The sequence below is a fragment of the Typopeltis vanoorti genome, chromosome 12 (genome assembly GCF_054136105.1).
Source record: "Typopeltis vanoorti isolate ZY-2024b chromosome 12, IOZ_Tvanoo_1.0, whole genome shotgun sequence".
NCBI classification, from domain to species: domain Eukaryota; kingdom Metazoa; phylum Arthropoda; class Arachnida; order Uropygi; family Thelyphonidae; genus Typopeltis; species Typopeltis vanoorti.
Genome location: NC_143560.1, coordinates 69473597 through 69492048, shown reverse-complemented (window position 1 = coordinate 69492048; position 18452 = coordinate 69473597). Strand labels below are relative to the sequence as shown.

The 18452-nt window shown below is 35.2% G+C and overlaps 1 protein-coding gene across 2 annotated transcripts in view; it reads left to right on the top strand.

The window, feature by feature from the left end:
• The window catches only part of LRR (capping protein regulator and myosin 1 linker 1 leucine rich repeat protein), a 917109-nt gene that overhangs the window by 373789 nt on the left and 524868 nt on the right, over positions 1–18452 (top strand). For both annotated transcript variants that reach the window (XM_090401192.1, XM_090401191.1), the window contains exon 18: positions 9786–9923. In XM_090401192.1, coding sequence (XP_090257318.1) covers positions 9786–9923 — 138 coding nt within the window. The remainder of the gene's footprint in view (positions 1–9785; positions 9924–18452) is intronic.

Genomic DNA, 18452 nt, shown 5'->3' with positions numbered 1-18452 from the left:
TTACATTCCACAAAAAAAGAGAGGAATATGTGCAGTTCCATGAAAATTCATCGAAAAAACAGTTAATCACAAGACAATTCGTCGAAAATGCGATTCATCGAAAAAACAATTCATAAAAATTTTAACTAAAAGTCATTAAATTGATCCAGCCAAAGTGGAATTGCTAATATCATTTTGAAACGTTTTTTTTTTTTTTTGAAAATATTATGATAAAAGTGGACCATGCTGACAGCTTCTTGTACCGACAACTTCTACTAATTCCGCTAACTCAGAGCGTTATTGTAATACATAATTTAGAGACGTTATTTCTTTGTTGCCCCAAATATAGCTGAACTGAAAACTGGAATGGTTCGACATTTTCTTGTAAAATTTTCAAATAGCAAATCTGATCAGATTTGCTATTTGAAACTTTTATTCATCCCATAATAATTCAAATAGAATTATTATGGGATGAATTTTATTCATCTCATAATAATTGATGTATTGAGGTCGCTTATTACTACTAGTAACAATAATAATAATGGAGCCTGCATAGGTTGGGCTTTTCCTCCCCAAAACAGGCAAATCAGTCTCATGAACAGACATGAAACAGTTATCGGACAAGAAAGACAATAAGAAACCATATTGTTCTATAATTATTCCCTATTAAAGTAGCATTATGTTCTCACTCTGCGCGGTTCAGTATTTGTTCTAAATGGATCACTTTCATAACATTTTCGAAAAGTTAAAATTTTTGGTGAATTATTTTTTCTATGAATTTCATTTTCGATGAATTATCATTTGATGAATTGTTCATTCGATTAATTGCCTTTTAGATGAATTATCCTTTGATTAATTGATTTTTCGATGAACTCTTTGGATACCACATGTGCTTGTGTAAAATCTTGTGTAAAACACTTGCCAAAAGCTGTTGGAAGTTTATTCACTTGGTTATACTATAAATTAAAGATGTCAAGAAATTATATTTGGGATGCTTAAGGGTCAAAGCTGTATAACTGAGAGGAGACCTAGCCTTTAAAGGAATGCAGAGAACCGACCAAGGCTTCTCATCTAATGTCCAATCCTCACCCTCTCGTGGTGCACCCTGTTGGGTATCTACCTGGATACTGAGCGAACGAGGATGGGCTGGCAATTTGGGATTTAGTCGACCAAATTGTATTCTTATTGGCTTTAACCAATATACAAAATGGTGGTACAACATGACAAAATTTCATGCTGGCTGGGGCGTCGCCAAGTTAAACAAGGCCCTGTTGTTTTCGCCAGGAAACCAGCGTGAACAGCGAAAAGTCAGCTACTGGAACAAATCTGAAAGCACACCTAACTCAATATCACCAGAGTTAAAGATCAGTACTGTCAACATAAGAAGCCTGAATGACAAAGAAATGGAGCTAGCTGAGGAATTAGATAAGTACGAGATCGACATAATAGGGGTGACTGAGACAAAAACTGGCAAGATCTTTCCGAGCAATAAATACAAAATGTTATATTCAGGTAATGACAATCAAGGAAAAGAAGGAGTAGCCATAGTATTCAACACTAAATACGAGTCTAATTTTGAATGGCAGGCAGTATCAAGTAGAATGATGTGGGCAAATATCAGAATGGGGAACTGGACAATGAGACTTATTTGTGCCTATGGTCTCACAGAAGGTTCTACTAAGGTAGAAGTGGAGGAATTTTTTGATGCTTTAGAGAAAGCAACTGACACAATGAAAAAGGAAGTGTTGGTCCTTGTTGGGGATCTAAATAGCAGAGTAAAATATGTTTTAAAATATTTTGGGAAAATTTGGAGAAAAGAGCAAAGCTAATAATAATGGCAAATACCTGTTGGATTTCTGCTCTCGGGACATGGACTGGTATTACTAACAGCATGTTCCAACATAAAAATGTGCATAAATTCATATGGAGAGAAGAGGCAAGGAATAAGAAAAGGCTCATTGACTATGTTATTGTTGATAGTGATGTTTTCTCCCTGGTGCAGGACACCAGAGTGTTCAGAGGATTTGAAATTGTAAGTGATCACTATTTAATCTTGAGGAGGATAAAATTGAATTTCATATTGAAAAGAATAACACATAAGAAAGTTTTAAAGCGAATAAAAGTTGAGCAGCTCTCAGATATGAACTGTAGACTAAAATACATAAAATACCTAACTCTGACAATCATCCCACCCTTTTCAACTGCTTATTACTAATGACTACATACAAACTAATTACCCAAATTGGAAATTGTCTTCCTAGAGGACTTTATTGTTTATAAAACATACTGGCTTTCCTATGCCAACATTATAGATCAAGCCAGAAGAGAAGCTGAATCATATTGTCCTCCTCCCAGCCTCTCATACCTTATGGCATTACAATTGTGTGAACTGGGTTAACCTCTGGAATTTTTATGCACTTTTTCATGGTTACATTACTGCTTTCACTCTTCTTATCCAATCATCTGCACTGAACTAATAATTGAAATAATCCTCCCTGTAATGAGTACCTTCATTCCCCACTCCACTGTAAACCCTGACCAGTATTCAAGCTCTGGTCTTCAAAAAAATGTATATTTGCAGTCCATCATAAAAATGCAACATTTTCTCAAAGGTTTAAATTAAAAACTCCAGCTTTTCATTCAGTTCAAACAGCCTGAAACAAGTGTAAAAAAGTTATTAATGATTCCAAAGCAGACTTTATAAAAATGAAATGCAGTAAATTTGCCTCCTGCTCAACCAGCAGTCAGGTTTTCCGCTCCCTTGCTAAGGCTGTTGGGCATAATTTCTGCCTTTCCCTGTTTCCACCTCTATTGCATACTGATGGCACCATGGTAACTTCACCCAAGGTAAATGTAGACCTGTTAGCATCAGTTTTTTCTCCATCTCTTGCCTGGATGACAAGGGCAAATCACCATAAACTGCCTACTGCATGTCTCCTCTAAAATTTAGTAAGAAAGATATCAGAAAAACCCTGATTAATTAATGCTCTTGGTTCAGATGGTATTCCTCCAATTGTGTTCCAAAGTTAACACCCATCCTGTATTGTCTTTATAAGCTATCATATTCTACTGGAATCTATCCAACAGCATCGAAGCAAATTTTCATCCAGCATCCATCCAAAATGGGAGACAAGAGTTCCATTGCTCTTACCTCAGCACTTGCAAAAGTAATGGAGAAGATTATTAACAACCAATTTCTTTCACTTCCTGGAGACTCATCACTTAATTAGTGATCACCAATATGGATTCTGCCATTCTCATTCTACAGCTGACCTCCTAGCTAATCTAAACCACATGTCATCGAAAGTCTTAGAGAAAGCCATGTTATTGCTCTTGATATTGCAAAGGCGATCATGTCTGCCATTAGGGCCTCCTGAACAATCTACTTTCTTATGGCCCCCTCTCCTGCACTCTGTGATTAGACCAGCTTCTTCACTGGTCATTCATTGCGTGCCATGCTGGATGGCTTTCTCTCATCTGACGTTCCCATCAATGCTGGAGTGCTTCAGGGTTCTGTGCTTTCACCCATGCTTTTCCTCCTTTACATCAATGACCTCTTTTCTCTGACTTCAAACAAATCCTATTCACAGCTTCACCAATAACAATACTCTTCATTCCTCTTCATCATTCAATATACTCTGCAGTAGCCTAATGTTAGATGTCTCAAGATCTTCCATAACCAGTGACTTGAACACTGACCTCCTCAACATCCTGAAATGGGGTGAATGCAACTTTAGTAAATTTCAATTCCAAAAAAATTCAAGCCTGCCTTGTTACCTGCTAGAAAAATCCTACCTCATCCCCTCTCATTTTTTGATAATGTTTCACTTTCTACAGTTTCCTTTCAAGATCAACTTTCTCTTCTTGAGTTGATTGTTGCAGTCAGTTTATCCTAGCACAAACATATTACTTACATAACCTCCTTAGCCTCAAAAAAAGCTTGGTGTTCTTTTCCGTTCTAAACATTACTTCTCTCTTCCTCTCAACTCCTAATACTTTATACATCTCAGATCCATCTAACTTTGGAGTACTGTTCCCATATTTGGGGTGGAGCACCCAAGCCCTCTCTAGGAAATCTTGATGATATTCAGAAGAAGGCAATCACTCACAAATCTGCTATAGGTCTTGTGACCTTTCATGTGTGTCAAATATTAAAGGAAAAAAAAAAGAAAAATTAGTTAACCTTTCACTCACTTTCCCATAGGCACTCTGTTTCTACACTGTGCCTTTTGTATAGGTGCCTTCATGGTATGAAAGTACTTATACAAAAGGCACAGTTCCTTTGAAATGAGCACTGCCTATTTCTTCACTTTCTTCTAACCATGTAAGAACTAGAGCAGCCACTGGCCAACACTATCAAAATCCAACACACTGAACAAACTTATCATTTTCATTCATTTCTTCCACCTTTGTTATTTGGAACAATCTCCCGAATTCTGTTTTTCTACTGAGTACAACCTCTAGCGCTTCAAGAAATATCAATAGGCTACTTATCCCTCTTTAATCACTTACCCACACATACATTGTAGTGTTATAGGTCCTGTGACCTTTTATGTGAAGAGTCATTATAAAAATATATTAAAAAAATATGTTTTTGAAGCCGATGTCTTGTTTTAATGGCATTGTATAATAGAATGACAACTGTATCAGACAGAGAGGATGTTTATACGTTGGTTTTTATTTTATTTTATATTTTAGCTGTATTTATAAAAGCATTCATTAGAATACCTAATGACAGTATTATTCAAATTTGAAGGGATGTGAATGGGTAGTGAAATGGTAGCCTTAAATACAGGGATGGCTGGGTGATGGAAGCTATCAGGTTGCATACAAAGGAGTAATGTTGTGATATCATCAGGCTCCATTCTTCAGCTGCTCTTTTTTTAAGTTATATGTTTATATAATTCAAGGTTTGAATTGAGGTATTATTCAATTGTATCACTTTACCCTAGTCCTGAAGATACTTCAGGCGCAAACTTTGTTTGCTCACACTTGGATAAAGGATTAAACTAATTTTATTATACTCTAACCAAGTGAAAAAATAAACTTTCAACATCTTTCTCTAAATCCAGAGTAATTTATTAAAAAAGGGTGGCACACCATTTGGCAACTCCTATAGGTAGAGATGACCTGCTAATGCTTCTGCCTGGTATTTCCACTAGGGCCTGTCTCCCACTGAAGAGACCTCAATAAAGGTCGAAACTAGTCTGGGTAGTGGCCCTTCCTTTAATGCATAACATTAGACATATCCGCAAGGAGATGTGTTTTGCATTATAGGAGATACTGAGTTAGGAGAGTTGGTAGCTTTCTCCACCTTTGCAACGAGTTGCCCTGGTGTTGTATCACTTTACCCTAGTCCTGAAGATACTTCAGGCGCAAACTTTGTTTGCTCACACTTGGATAAAGGATTAAACTAATTTTATTATGAGGTATTATTCAGCTGTTTTGATGATCATAATTTGGAGAGTCAGGAAGCACTGATGTGCTTTTGATGAGTATATCAGTTCAGTGTTGCCAAGTATAAAGGCATGCAGTTTGACCAGAATATCTGGAGTAGTGTGTGTTATTGTATATTATTGATAGAACTTCACTTCAGAAGATGGCAGTAGAAAGGGACCTGGGAATATGGATTGTGAATTGAAGTAGGGAGGGGGGATTGTAAAATGTTGTAAAGGAAGATTGTTGCCACAATACCAAGAACACTAGTGAATTGACATAATCAAGGTGATGTTGCTGCCTCTGTATATGGCTCTGATCAGGCCACATCTGAATTACTATGCATAAATCTAATCATATAGATATTTGTGTAATAAGAAAAGTGAAAAGGTCCAGAGGCAAATAACTATCTGAAGACTGTGAAATGCTGAATGTGAAGATAGTGAGGAAATGTTCCCCACAATGTTTGGCTGATAAGAAAAGGTGTAATTATGATTCGGATATAAAATGGCGAGAGGGGCCTATCAGATAAATATAAAGAAATTATTGCATAGGAAATAAGGATGTGAGAGTGAGAGTCATCTCCTGAAAACTGTAAATGTCATGGATAAAGGAGTGAGTAGTAGATTTTCTGCATGGAAAGTGATGAATGAGTGGACTGCATTGCCAGAGTGAGTGGTGAATAAATGTGTTCAAGGCAAGATATAATATGCATTGTGGTTTGTATGTTTTGGCATCCTGTGATGATTCTTGTCATCTATGTAGGCTTAGGAATAATGCTATTTAAATTCATCAAGAATCTAATAATACATGTGTTTTAGCCACTTCAGGCTTCTAAGAAGCAAGTTAAGTGGTAAACATTCATCATTTTTTGGAATATACTTTCACGTGTGTGTGTGTGTGTATATCAGATTCCATTTCTTCCTCCTAGAGTGATCTTTTATTTGTTAGGTCTGGTTTGATCAGACCTGACAAATAAAACTTGTTGCTGTTGCTTCAAGTAATTGTATTGCTAATCTAGACTCATATCAACCAGTAGAACAAGCAGGATTTTGTAAAAGGCTTTAACACAATTGATCTTATTCATGTTAAACATTCAGTAAAATAAATAATAGAAAAAGCAGAAGCAAACCAATTGTCTCTCTTTTTAATCTTTATTTATTATGAAAAAAGCATTTGACTCCATTAAAACTAATGCAATAATCAAAGCACTCCAGAATCAGGGAGTTCCTGGAGAATATATGGACCTCCTCCAGGAAATATATGACACTGCAACAGCAACAATCCAACTTCACACGAGTAGCAATAAAATATCAATTGAAAAAGGTGTCCGACAAGGAGACTCCCTATCGCCCAAAATCTTTACAGCGGTCCTTCAAGAAATATTTAATAATATAAACTGGACAAACCTTGGTATAAAAATTAATAACAGAAACTTAACACACCTAAGATATGCAGATGATGTAATTTTTGCAAACACTCCAGAAGACCTTAATATAATGATAGAAGACCTTTATCATGAAAGCCGAAAAGTCAGTCTAAAAATAAACAGAGAAAAAACTAAAATCATGTTTAATCATTTTGTAACACCAAAGAACATAATAATAGAAAACAATTTCTTGGAAAGAGTCTCTTCATATACATACTTAAGTCATCTCATTCATCTAAACTGTGGACTCCAAAAGGAAATACATTGGAGAGTTTAACTTGCTTGGAGTGCATTCAGAAAATTGAAAAGCATTTTTCAAAACAATGATGTCTCACTCTGTTTAAAAAGGAAGACATTTAACCAGTGTATACTTCCCATCATCACATATGGTTGTGAAACTTGGTCTCTAACAAAAGCACTGGCAAATAAACTAGCAACAACTCAAAGAAAAATGGAGAGGTTGATGCTGGGTATCACATTATAAGATAAGAAGCCAGACTCATATCACTGACATCGTTCTTCACCATAAGTGACTAAAATGGAAATTAGCCAGACATCTATCCAGAAGAGAAGATGAGCAATGGACCACCATACTAATGAACTGGATTCCAAAAGAAGGGAAAAACGAGACCAAGGACATTCTAAAAGAAGGTAGAGTGATGAATTGTCAAATTTTATTGTGGAAAATTGGTCAACCATTGCCAAGAACAGAGAAAGATGGAAAGAAGTGGACAGAAAATGGCTGAAAAGAAGAAGAATCTTTCATCTCCCATTCTATTTAAGTAACTCTATCATCTTAGATTAACTTTGATTACAGAGTTAATCTAGAGGAATATTGATTATCTGAGATTCTTTTCTGGTACATGCATTTTTACTACAGTTTCTCCATTGATATCACCTGCTCACTCCTTTCTCCCTCCCACCTCCCAGAATTCTAGTATATGGGTCTCCAATCTTTGGTGAATTTTATTTCTAATCTAATTATCTCATCAGTTTGAAAACTGATTTGTACTTCTGACCTGGTCTGTTGGTGAATTTCTCTCTTATTCTATAAATTTATTCAACTAGCTTTCTAACATTCCAGATTTATTTTGTTCTTATCTATTTCCATATTTAATTTGCCATTTTCATTATAAATTATGCATAAGTAGCTAAAATACATAGCCAGTTCAATGTATAACCTGTATCACCCCCCCACCTATGTCTTACATGCGCTGATGACCGTGTAACTTCAATTCAGAGTCAGTGAAGTCCAGCATTCAGTGCAGTAAGGTTTATTGCATCTAGTCTTACAATTATTTAAAATTATCTAAATAAAAACCTTCAATTATGCCATGGCCACTAAAAGAAAGCTTACTGATGAAGAATTAGAAGCTTAAGCTAATATGAGTGATGATGAATGGAATGAATTATTTGGTTCCAATTCCGAAGATGATTATAATCCTACAGATGACTCTAGTAACGACTCAGATGATGATATATCGTATATAAATATATGTATATGTTGAAAAACCTTCAAAAAGAATTGTTTTATTTGCATTAATAAATACACAGTTTACGCAACAATACCTCTTATAATATACTATACTTTTGCTGAAATTATTTTCCTTCTTCCAAGCCCCCAGATGTGCTCTCTGCTTTATTCACAAGCCAATGGTCCAAATTAATGTGCTTATACTATGGGTTAACTTGTGCTTGGCACAAGTTAACCCATAGTATAAGCACATTAATACGAGTATATTCGTAATTGGCTTGTGAGTCTCATATACCAACTACGAGTATACTCGTAGTTGGCAGCGCACATGTTAATGTGATCATGTGATTTGTTAAACATTTAAAAACATATATCCTATAATTAGCCGTGACTCCATGGCCACATTTACAGTTACTATACATTTTTACTTACTTGTTTAGCTGTGCACTTTTCTAACAAGTAATGACTTGAAATCTCTAATCATCATTCCAGCTTTGCATGTATTAACAGTTTAGAACCAACAAATGTTGATTCTAAACTGTTAGTACATGCATTAGTAAATTGTTATATGGTGTGTACTGCCCAACTATAAAATAAATGAACAAAATTATCTTCCTTTTAATGCTTTTTTTTTTTTTAATCTTATTTTATATATGCTCCTTTAAAACTCCAAACCTGAAGCTATTTAAAATCAATACAGTAGAGCTCCAGTTTTATGACCTAATTAGTTTCGAGAAACCTTTCATTAAGTGAGCTATCATAAATCAGATCCTGATTTCCCATACTCAGTGGTGAATTGAGATTTCATTCCTGAAAATACAGTTTAAACTTTATAATCCCACACCAAAATGGTCACCAAACTATAACCAGAATCTTAAATAATCAGATGAATCACTTATTTAATTATTCAGAAGTGAAAAACAGAGGATTTTCTGTTTAGAGCTCCTTAATATATATATATATATATAACATACTTTCTTCTGAACTTCACTGTATATTTGCTGAACTGTGAATTACTTGAAATTAAACTAGTAATAAACAAAGAATGAATAAATTACAACAGTTCACTACAACTGTAGGATATAGATTAATCCCCCTTGCACCCATGAAGATCTATGTGCAGGAACATTTTTTAAAACACAGATATGCATGCAATGTTTGTGATGCAAAACTTAGTTATTAGATAAAAAGAAATAAACAGTGTTGGGTCAGTCCATCAGAAACCTACTGTAGATGAATTATATATATCAATCATCACCTTAATTCTCTAGCATGGAATTTCACACGATCGTTATGGGATTTATTCTAATCCTAAAATGGGGAATCTTAAAGCATAAGAGGTTCTCTCTATGTTTCTTTCTCTATTATCAATAAGGTGTTTCATACACTCTTATCAATAAGAGTGTACGAAACACCTTATTTGATATTATATGCAAATGACTGAAGTCTGAATATTTTTTCTTACAGTGGCAATTATATGGGACCAGCAGGTGCTAAGACATTAGCTAAAGCATTACAAATTAATTCAAAATTAAGATCCATTCATTGGGACAGAAATGGTACTCCACCTCAAGGCTTTCAAGATATTGCTTATTCTTTAGAAAAGTAAGTATTCTTTTTTGAAATCTAATCCAGATTCCATATTTGCATTTCATCAAATTTTCTAAGAACTTTTATTTGCAGTTCTAGTCCTTGATGTTTATTTCTAACCCAGCTCTCAAATTTTTAAGTTAAATCATATCTCCCAAATAGTAAAAGTGACAATTCTCAACTTTCAAAAAAAAAAAAAATAATAATAGTAATAAAAAAATTAAGAATATCAGAGACTATAGCAATGAAAATACATTGCAACACTGTCAGTAATCACTACCTGTACATTATCTCTGGGGTTTGGCAGCTGCATAACATAAATATTCATGCATAGCTTTCCACCTATCAAAACATCATGGATCATTGATGCAGTATATAAATAAAGTGTACTATGACTTGCCCATACAACTTCCCATATATACGGAAGACAGTTATTCTGTGGAATGGTTTAATTTATCCTGTAAATTATTTTGTTCACCCTTATTGCATCCTTTTATCATATATTTTATTTCTTTTTATGTTCTTAAGTTTTTTTTTTTACTTTGTCTTTTTTATACTTGAAGTTTTAATGTGCCTTTTTATATCCAACCTTTATTTTTTTCCTCTGGTTTTTATATTCTTGTTCTTTACTTCTCGACAACATCCTATTTACTGTGTATTGGTTTATCTATTTATTTGGTTTATTATAATGACATCTAAGAAACTACTTCAAGATTTTACTACAAAAACAGAATAAAGGTAGGCAATGATTTATGATCATTTTTCTATTTTAAGAGAGTTGTAGCCAAACAACATTTAATATGTCAGTGGCTATATAGAATAAAGGTTTGCTTTTTTTTTACTTTATACTAAACTCACAGATAGCATCTACATGAACCATAGTATTAGAAATACTAGAAGTTAAAATTGGTTTGAATACTGTCTTGTGCACTGTTACTATTTTGACTAATTCCTCTTTTATTCCATATAAAAGAGGAATTTGTTTATTAAACATTTCCAAATTAATTTGTCATCTTCAGAAAGAGATGAGAAACCTATGTCTAAATTAGACACAAAAAGTCTCCTGGCCCTGAAGGCATTCCTCCAATTGTCCTGAAGGTTTGTCCACCAGGACTGACTCCTATCTTATGCTGCCTATACATACTCTCTTACTTCACTGGTATCTATCCCACAGCCTGTAAATTGGCCTATATTCATTTAACCCATTCCCCAAGAAGGGCAACAAATCACTGCCATCTAACTACTGCCCTATCTCACTCACCTCAGTCCTATCTAAAGTGATAAAGAAATATATCACCCATCACTGGATAAATGCCGTGGAAAAATTTGGTGAATCTCAAGTGGTTGTGCTTAATATCTCCAAAGCTTTTGACTGTGTCTGGCACAAAGGCTTGCTATGCAAACTCCCATCATTTAGACTGTCTTAGGACTTCTGCAGTTGGATTGCCAGCTTTCTGTTTGGATGCACACTGTGTGATGGTATACTGTTTCTTATCCTCTCACCATTCAACTTATGCCGGGGTTTCACAAGGTTCTGTTCTCTCACCAACCCTCTTCCTTCTGTATATCAGTGATATAATTGATATACAGAAGGAAGAGGGTTGGAGAGAGAACAGAACCTCCAAACCAATACACAGTTTTGCAGATGACAGCACATTGCACTCCTCCCTTTCATTTGATAAACCTTACTCTACATATCTCACCTCAACCTACAGAACATGAACCACCAGTGTCCTTAATTTTGATCTCTAAACCATCCTTCAATGGGGCTCAGATAACCTCATTAATTTTAATGCTAATAAAACCCAGTTCTGTGTTATTTCTCACAAAAAAATAACCATTTCCTCAGTATTATTTTTGATAACCCTCAAATTTCCAGACAACATAAGATTTTTCTTCTTGGAATTACTCTGATATCAAGCCTCTTTGGGCGTGAACACATCACAACCATTACATCCTCAGTTTCCAAAATACTAGGATTTCTTTTTCACTCAAGATGTTACTTCACCTCTGAACAGCTGTTAATCTTATACAAATCACAAATCCACTCAGCTATCGAATACTGTTCTCACATTTGGAGTGGGGTCCTAAATGCTCCCTCAGAATGATTGCCTCAATACACATTAGCACAGTTATATTGATAAATGACCTACCTCTTGCCAACTCACTCTCCCCACTTTCACACAGATGTTTGGTCTCTGCAACTTGTGTATTCTATAAATATTTCCACTGCAAATGATCATTTGCAAATGATCATCTGAAATAGCATCAATAATTTCCCCACTCAATACTAAGCCATTGGAACATGTACAGCTGCCCCAACATCCTTTCAGAGTGTATTTTGAAACCTACAGAACAAGTTCCTTTTTCTCCTCCATCCCTGATACTTCTTTATTGTGAAACAGTCTTCCCTCTTATGTATTTTTCAAGGAATGCAATATACAAGCTTTTAAATCAAATGTAAACAAGTTTCTCCTTTCCCAACCCACTACCCATATACTGTACTAATGTACTATACGATGATCACTGAACCTCGTGTATGGGCTCAAAATAAAAAAAAAATAAATAAATAAAAAAATCAGGAATTAGCTAGACATTTTTAGCATTCAGGGATGTATCAGCAGAGCTAATAAAATGTGGTATTAAAAAAAATTATAGAGGAAATGTTTGCAAAACAGGTGTTTTGCAAACAAGAGAACCAGCATTTTCTTTGTCAGTTGCCCTCTCTCTCTCTCTCTCTCTCTCTTGATGGTTTTGAAAATCTTCTCTTCTTTTTTAGTAGAACTTTCTGTTGGAGCTTAGTGGCATGTAAGTTTCACGGTAGGGCTTTCCATTTTGACAGAGGATGATATAGTTATTGGCATAGAATGAAACCCACAGAACAAGTTTTAGAAGGGAAGAGGTGATCAAGGGGTGTTTGAAGAAAGTAGTATCAGAATGTATACCTAGTAGAGTCAGAAGGATAAACCAGGTAAGAGCTAGGTGGATGAATAGCTTCATTAAGCAGGAGGTTGCACACAAAGAAAAGATTGTGGAAGGATTAAAAAAAAAAAAAAGTGATCACAATGCCCATGAATAGTATAAGGCACTGGCAAGAACAGTAATCTATATAGTAAGGAAGACCAAACCTAATTCTGAGAGAAAGTTAGCTGATTAGGCCTAAAGGTATGGGGCAAATAAAATTAGGAATGGCTATGGAAGGATGACTTTAAAAAAAGTGCTGATGGTGGAGAAGTAACAGATGGTACACACTCACTAAGTAATACACCCTCTGTCCAAAAAGAAACCGAACTTTTCGAAAATAGAAGAAACTAGTGGTGCCACCTGTTGTATCTTTTTGTTGTCGAAAGCGGCAACCTTCATTAGTGTTGTGTCAACTGTTTATGACATTTGTTTCATTAGAAGCCGAGTTATAGTGCCATGAGTGACAGTGTGTTTTGACGAATGGTCGGAAAATGAGTTTCAAACAGAGAGCTGTGATTGACTTTTGTGTTATACTTGGAAAGGTTTTACTGAAATGCATCAAATGCTTCAAAAAGCATATGGTGATGAATGATTATTCCATACTCAAGTTTACGAGTAGTTTAAGCAATTTCAAAGTGGTCATAAGATGCTTGAGGACGGATGAAAAATGGACTGAGTGAAGTTAATATCCAAAAAGTGCATGATTTCATCAAAGAAAACCCAAAATCGTCTGTAAGATTGATTGATAAATTGGGGATTCCAAAATCAACTGTGTACAACATTTTGACTGAGAGTTTGGGCCTTTGTAAATTGATTCACGATTTGTTCCCCACAAGTTGACCGACAACCAAAAAATGTATCGAATTGAACACTGCAAGGACCTCATTAAAACCGCTCATAAGGACTCAAACTTCCTTGAAATGATTGTTACTGATGACAAAACGTGGTGTTTTGAGTATGAGCCCGAAACAAAGCACCAGAGTGCTGAGTGGAGACCACCAGAAAAGGGGTATCCGAATGCTTGGAGAAGTCAAAAGTAAAGACATTGATTTATTCTTTCTATGATTCCCAGGGCATTATCCACAAAGAATTCATTCCGCCTGGCCAAACGGTCAATGGTGAGTTTTATCTTGAAGTTTTGAAGTGATTGATAGTGAGAATTCGTCACATATGGCATAAATATCAGGATGCAGGCAGCTGATCACTTTTGCACGATAATGCACCATCTCATCGTTTGAACATTGTGAGACAGTTTTTGAGCAAAAACCAAGTTTGTGTGTTGGATCACTCACCGTATTCATCTGATTTAGCACCCTGTGACTTCTTTCTCTTCCCCTGACTTCATTTGCCGATGAAAGGAAAGCAATACAACACCATTGAAAACGTTCAAGCGGCAGTAACCAGTATCACTCATCGGTATCCCAAAAAATAAAAAACTCATTTAACAAATTAATTGACCATGCAAAATGATGTATCGAAGCTGAGGGAGAGTATGAAATAAATGATTTGAATAATTATAATTGGCCTGTGTTTTATTTTCTATCAAAAGTTCAGTTTCTTTTTGGACAGAGGGTGTAGTTGAATTACTCATTGAGGATGTACCATCTAGGTAGTGACACTGACTGATAAGAGAATAGAGTTTGAAGAAATGGAAGTGCTTAAAATATTGCAGAACCTAAATACAAACACAGCCATGGGATTAGATGGCATAATAATCAACCCATTTATTACAAGAATGTGCAAGGGAATCATCAGCTTCTCTGACCAAGCTGTTTAATTTAAGCATCAGTACTGGGAAGGTGCCAGTGGAGTGGAAAGAGGGCAAAATAGTCCCATTACATAAAGGAGGCTCTAAGACATTGTATTTGATTTTTTTTTTTTTTTTTATGGCACAAAGATATGAATGGCGATACTGTGCCAGGACACATATCAGAACTGTACATATGATAATTGGTTAGTAGGACAATCACAAACATCCATGCCCTTGGTGAGATTCATACTCACAGCCTCTTGCCCGGAGAGCAGATTCAATAACCACTTGGCCAACCAGACTGGCTCCAAGAAGTAGAACATTATAGGCCAATCAGTATCTCAGATATTAGAGAAATTGGTGAAAGAATTCAGGACTAGGTAGATAGGAATCTACTACTCTATAAGGAACAACATGGTTTTGTGAAGGGTTGGTCTTGCCTTAGTAATTTGCTTACCTTTTTTTCTAATAAAGCGACAATGGAATTGGGTAAGGAAAATGGCTATTCAGGTGATATTGCTAGACTTCACAAAAGATTCCACAATGAAATCTGTTGCATAAATTGGAGCAAATGGGGATAGATACGAATCTGGTGATTTGGATTAGAGCGTGGCTGATGGACAGATATCAAAGAATGGGTTTTGGAGGAGCTCAATCAAGGAGAAGGCAGGTGACAAGTGCACTTGATCCTTTGTTGTTTAGTTTGTATATAAATGATATAGGAACAGGAAATATTCAGTTGTCTCCTGATGATGCAAAACTAGGAAAAGAAACAGTAAATGAAGATGATGTAGAGATCCTTCAGAATGACTTAAATAGACTGGTAGTATGGGCAAATGTAAATGTCTTCCAGTTTAATGTGGCCAAGTGTAATGTGATACATTTTGGTAAGAGATCAGAAACTGTGTATTATATTAAAGGAACTGAAATGCTGGAAACTGATGAGTTTCAGGGACTTGGGAGTAATCGTGGACATGAAGTTTAGAGGGCATATAGCAAAGATGACCAAAACAGTACATCAGATTACATGGTTGTTGAACACACTAACAAATAGGGATACAGAAGCTATTGTTCCTCTATATAAGGCCACACTAGACTTCTGTGCACTGATCTGGACCCCCTGAATTCTGTGGGATGAAGAAATGGTGGTGAAGATCCAGAGGTGAGTGATAAAGATTGTAACAGGTCTATGGAATGCTCCCTATGAGAATAGATTGACAGTCTGTGGGCTTCAAAAATTAGCTGATAGGCAAAAAAATGAGTAGGCATAATAGAAGCATTTAAGTTATTAAAGGGGATTTATAGGATTGAACACTGAGGATGCTTTTCAGTGCATGGCAGGAAGGGAGAAAAACAAGGGGTCACCAGTGGAAGTGGTAGGTGTGTACTTAGCAAATGTAATAGGTCTAGATATTTTGCTTGAATGATGGTGAATGGGTTGCCAGTGGTGGTTGTGAGTCAGTAGTTAAATTCTAAACGAATAAGTTCCGAGCATATTAGTGAATGTTGTTATGGCAGTTTCACATATTATTGAAATTTGGTTGAAGAGAATCAGCATTTCAACTCAATTGTCTGCTTGCTTTTATCTTTCCATCGCACGATCTTTTGTTAATACCACACCAATCATATGCACGTCTGAATAACCTGCCATTGCTGTCTGTTTCGGGTTAGGACACGGAACAAAAAATGTTCCATGTCTGGGCCCCGGAACATTTTTTGCATGATAGTCTGCATAAAAAAATTCTGGGACAGGGCCCCTGGAGGGCCCAGCTGAATTTAACCACTGTTCTGAGTGCTTTTCATCAGTGAGTGAGTTTAAGGAGAAGTATGACAGGTATTGTGTGAATAATGGATCTCTCACAATGAGTCTTCTAACTCCATGGAGATACCTGTATAATAATGATGATAAAATTTCTCTTCACCATGCTTGATTGCTTACCATTCAAGATGTTTATCTTTGTGTTTAATGTAATACTGTAGCTTCTCCTTCCTTCATTTCTGTTTTCTTGATTTTAGCATTTAAAAATTAACAGTATCTTGCTGGTTTTGTCTTTTTTTTTTATTTTAGTAATACATTTGTATTATATTATATCAACTTGATACTTCTGTAATTCCTTACCAGTTCCACTTTTTTACAGTGATACTTAGGCATTAAAGATGATTGTCTTCATTTTTGTTTAGGGTAAGTTTTCTCCAATGGTATATGTTAATGCCTAGAAGATATACCAAGTTCTTCCACAGAGAATCACTTAAGATCATTGCCTTTCACTTATAAAAGCAGGGCATGAAGATAATACCTTCTCTGAATTGATGAATACATATGAACTTATAACAATCTATATAAAATGATGATATGGGCTTATAACAGTAAATCTTGGTTAATAAAGGAAGATATTATTACTTTTTTTTGTGATTTCCTTCCATGAATGTTGTAAACTTATAGTACAGTAGTGCTGTGGTGGGCTGATGATCTCAGGATTTCTTTCTACTATTTTAACTAATTTTTATCATTTTATTTTCTTATTTTTTACATTCTGGAATTCCTTCTCTAGAGGCCAAACACGGAACTTTGCTACCTCAGGCATCTAATAAGTGGGGGGTGGTTGTTGCAAACCATATGATAAAATTCATTTTCTTCCTAAAGACAATTCCAACATCCATATCCCTGATGGGATTCAAACTAGCAATCTGATGGCTGGAGACATCTACACTAACCACTCAGCCAACTAGGATGGATTTTCAGGAAGGATAGAGGACTTGGTATTAGTGATGATAGTATTAGAAGAACTGCAACTAGCAAGAGTACAAGTATAGAATGATGATAAGAAAAACTGTGGATTTCAGATAAGTTATTTGAGTTATTTGAAATAAGTGGATTTGAGATTAGAGCTAAGAAGGCAAAATGTATAGTTTATTGTTATCAGCCAGGGATTGCAAAAGAAGATGTGAATGGCATGTATTGGTAATATTAGTTCAGTTAACAGAAAGTGAGTAGTCATTATGGCAGACTTCACCTATGGGGAACTTCAACTGGAAGTAGGCAATGATACATGGAAGGAATGAAATTTATGCAGCCACTGAGAGACAGTTACTGAAAACCATATGTGATAGCAGCAGCCTATGGCTTTAAGAATGATGGATATGTTAACAGCATGTAAAACTTGTCCATAATGTGGGAACTCTTTGAAGAAAGGCTTAGAAAAGGTTCCTCCAGTTGGTGACCAGACTTGAACTTAAGTCTATTTTCGGACAGCCTAGCACAGGATGCTGCTTTTTACTGAGCTACACTGGCCTATATTACAATTACAATACTGTAAATAGCTGACATAAAAAGTAAGTTGCATTTCATGAGAAATTGTTTACACTTTCACTATCTACTTTCAGTCAAAGGAGTTATTTTAGATAACATTGATTATTTTTCAGTGAAAGGTATATTTTTGATCATATTTCAGAATTCCAAATTTTTTCTACAAATTTTTCCCTAATAAAGATGTGATATACATATTAAACTTGGTTCTTATTAGGTAACTTCATTTTTTTTAGGCAGATTAAGAATTGCTGTTTCAAATATTATACCCGAGTTATTATACAAAAATCTGCATCATGCCCATCTCATTAAAGTGAGCTGACAATCTTGAACAACTGTAATAAATTTGAAAATGATTTTTTCTTCTTTTTTTTTTCACTTTTGCAGTTAAAAGATTTGTTCATTTTATCTATTTAGTAAAATAAAAAAAAAAATAAAAAATAAATATATATATATATATTCTTAGCAAGCCGTTTTTTTTTTTTTTTTGCAATATTAGTGCAAAAAAAAAAAAAAAAAAATA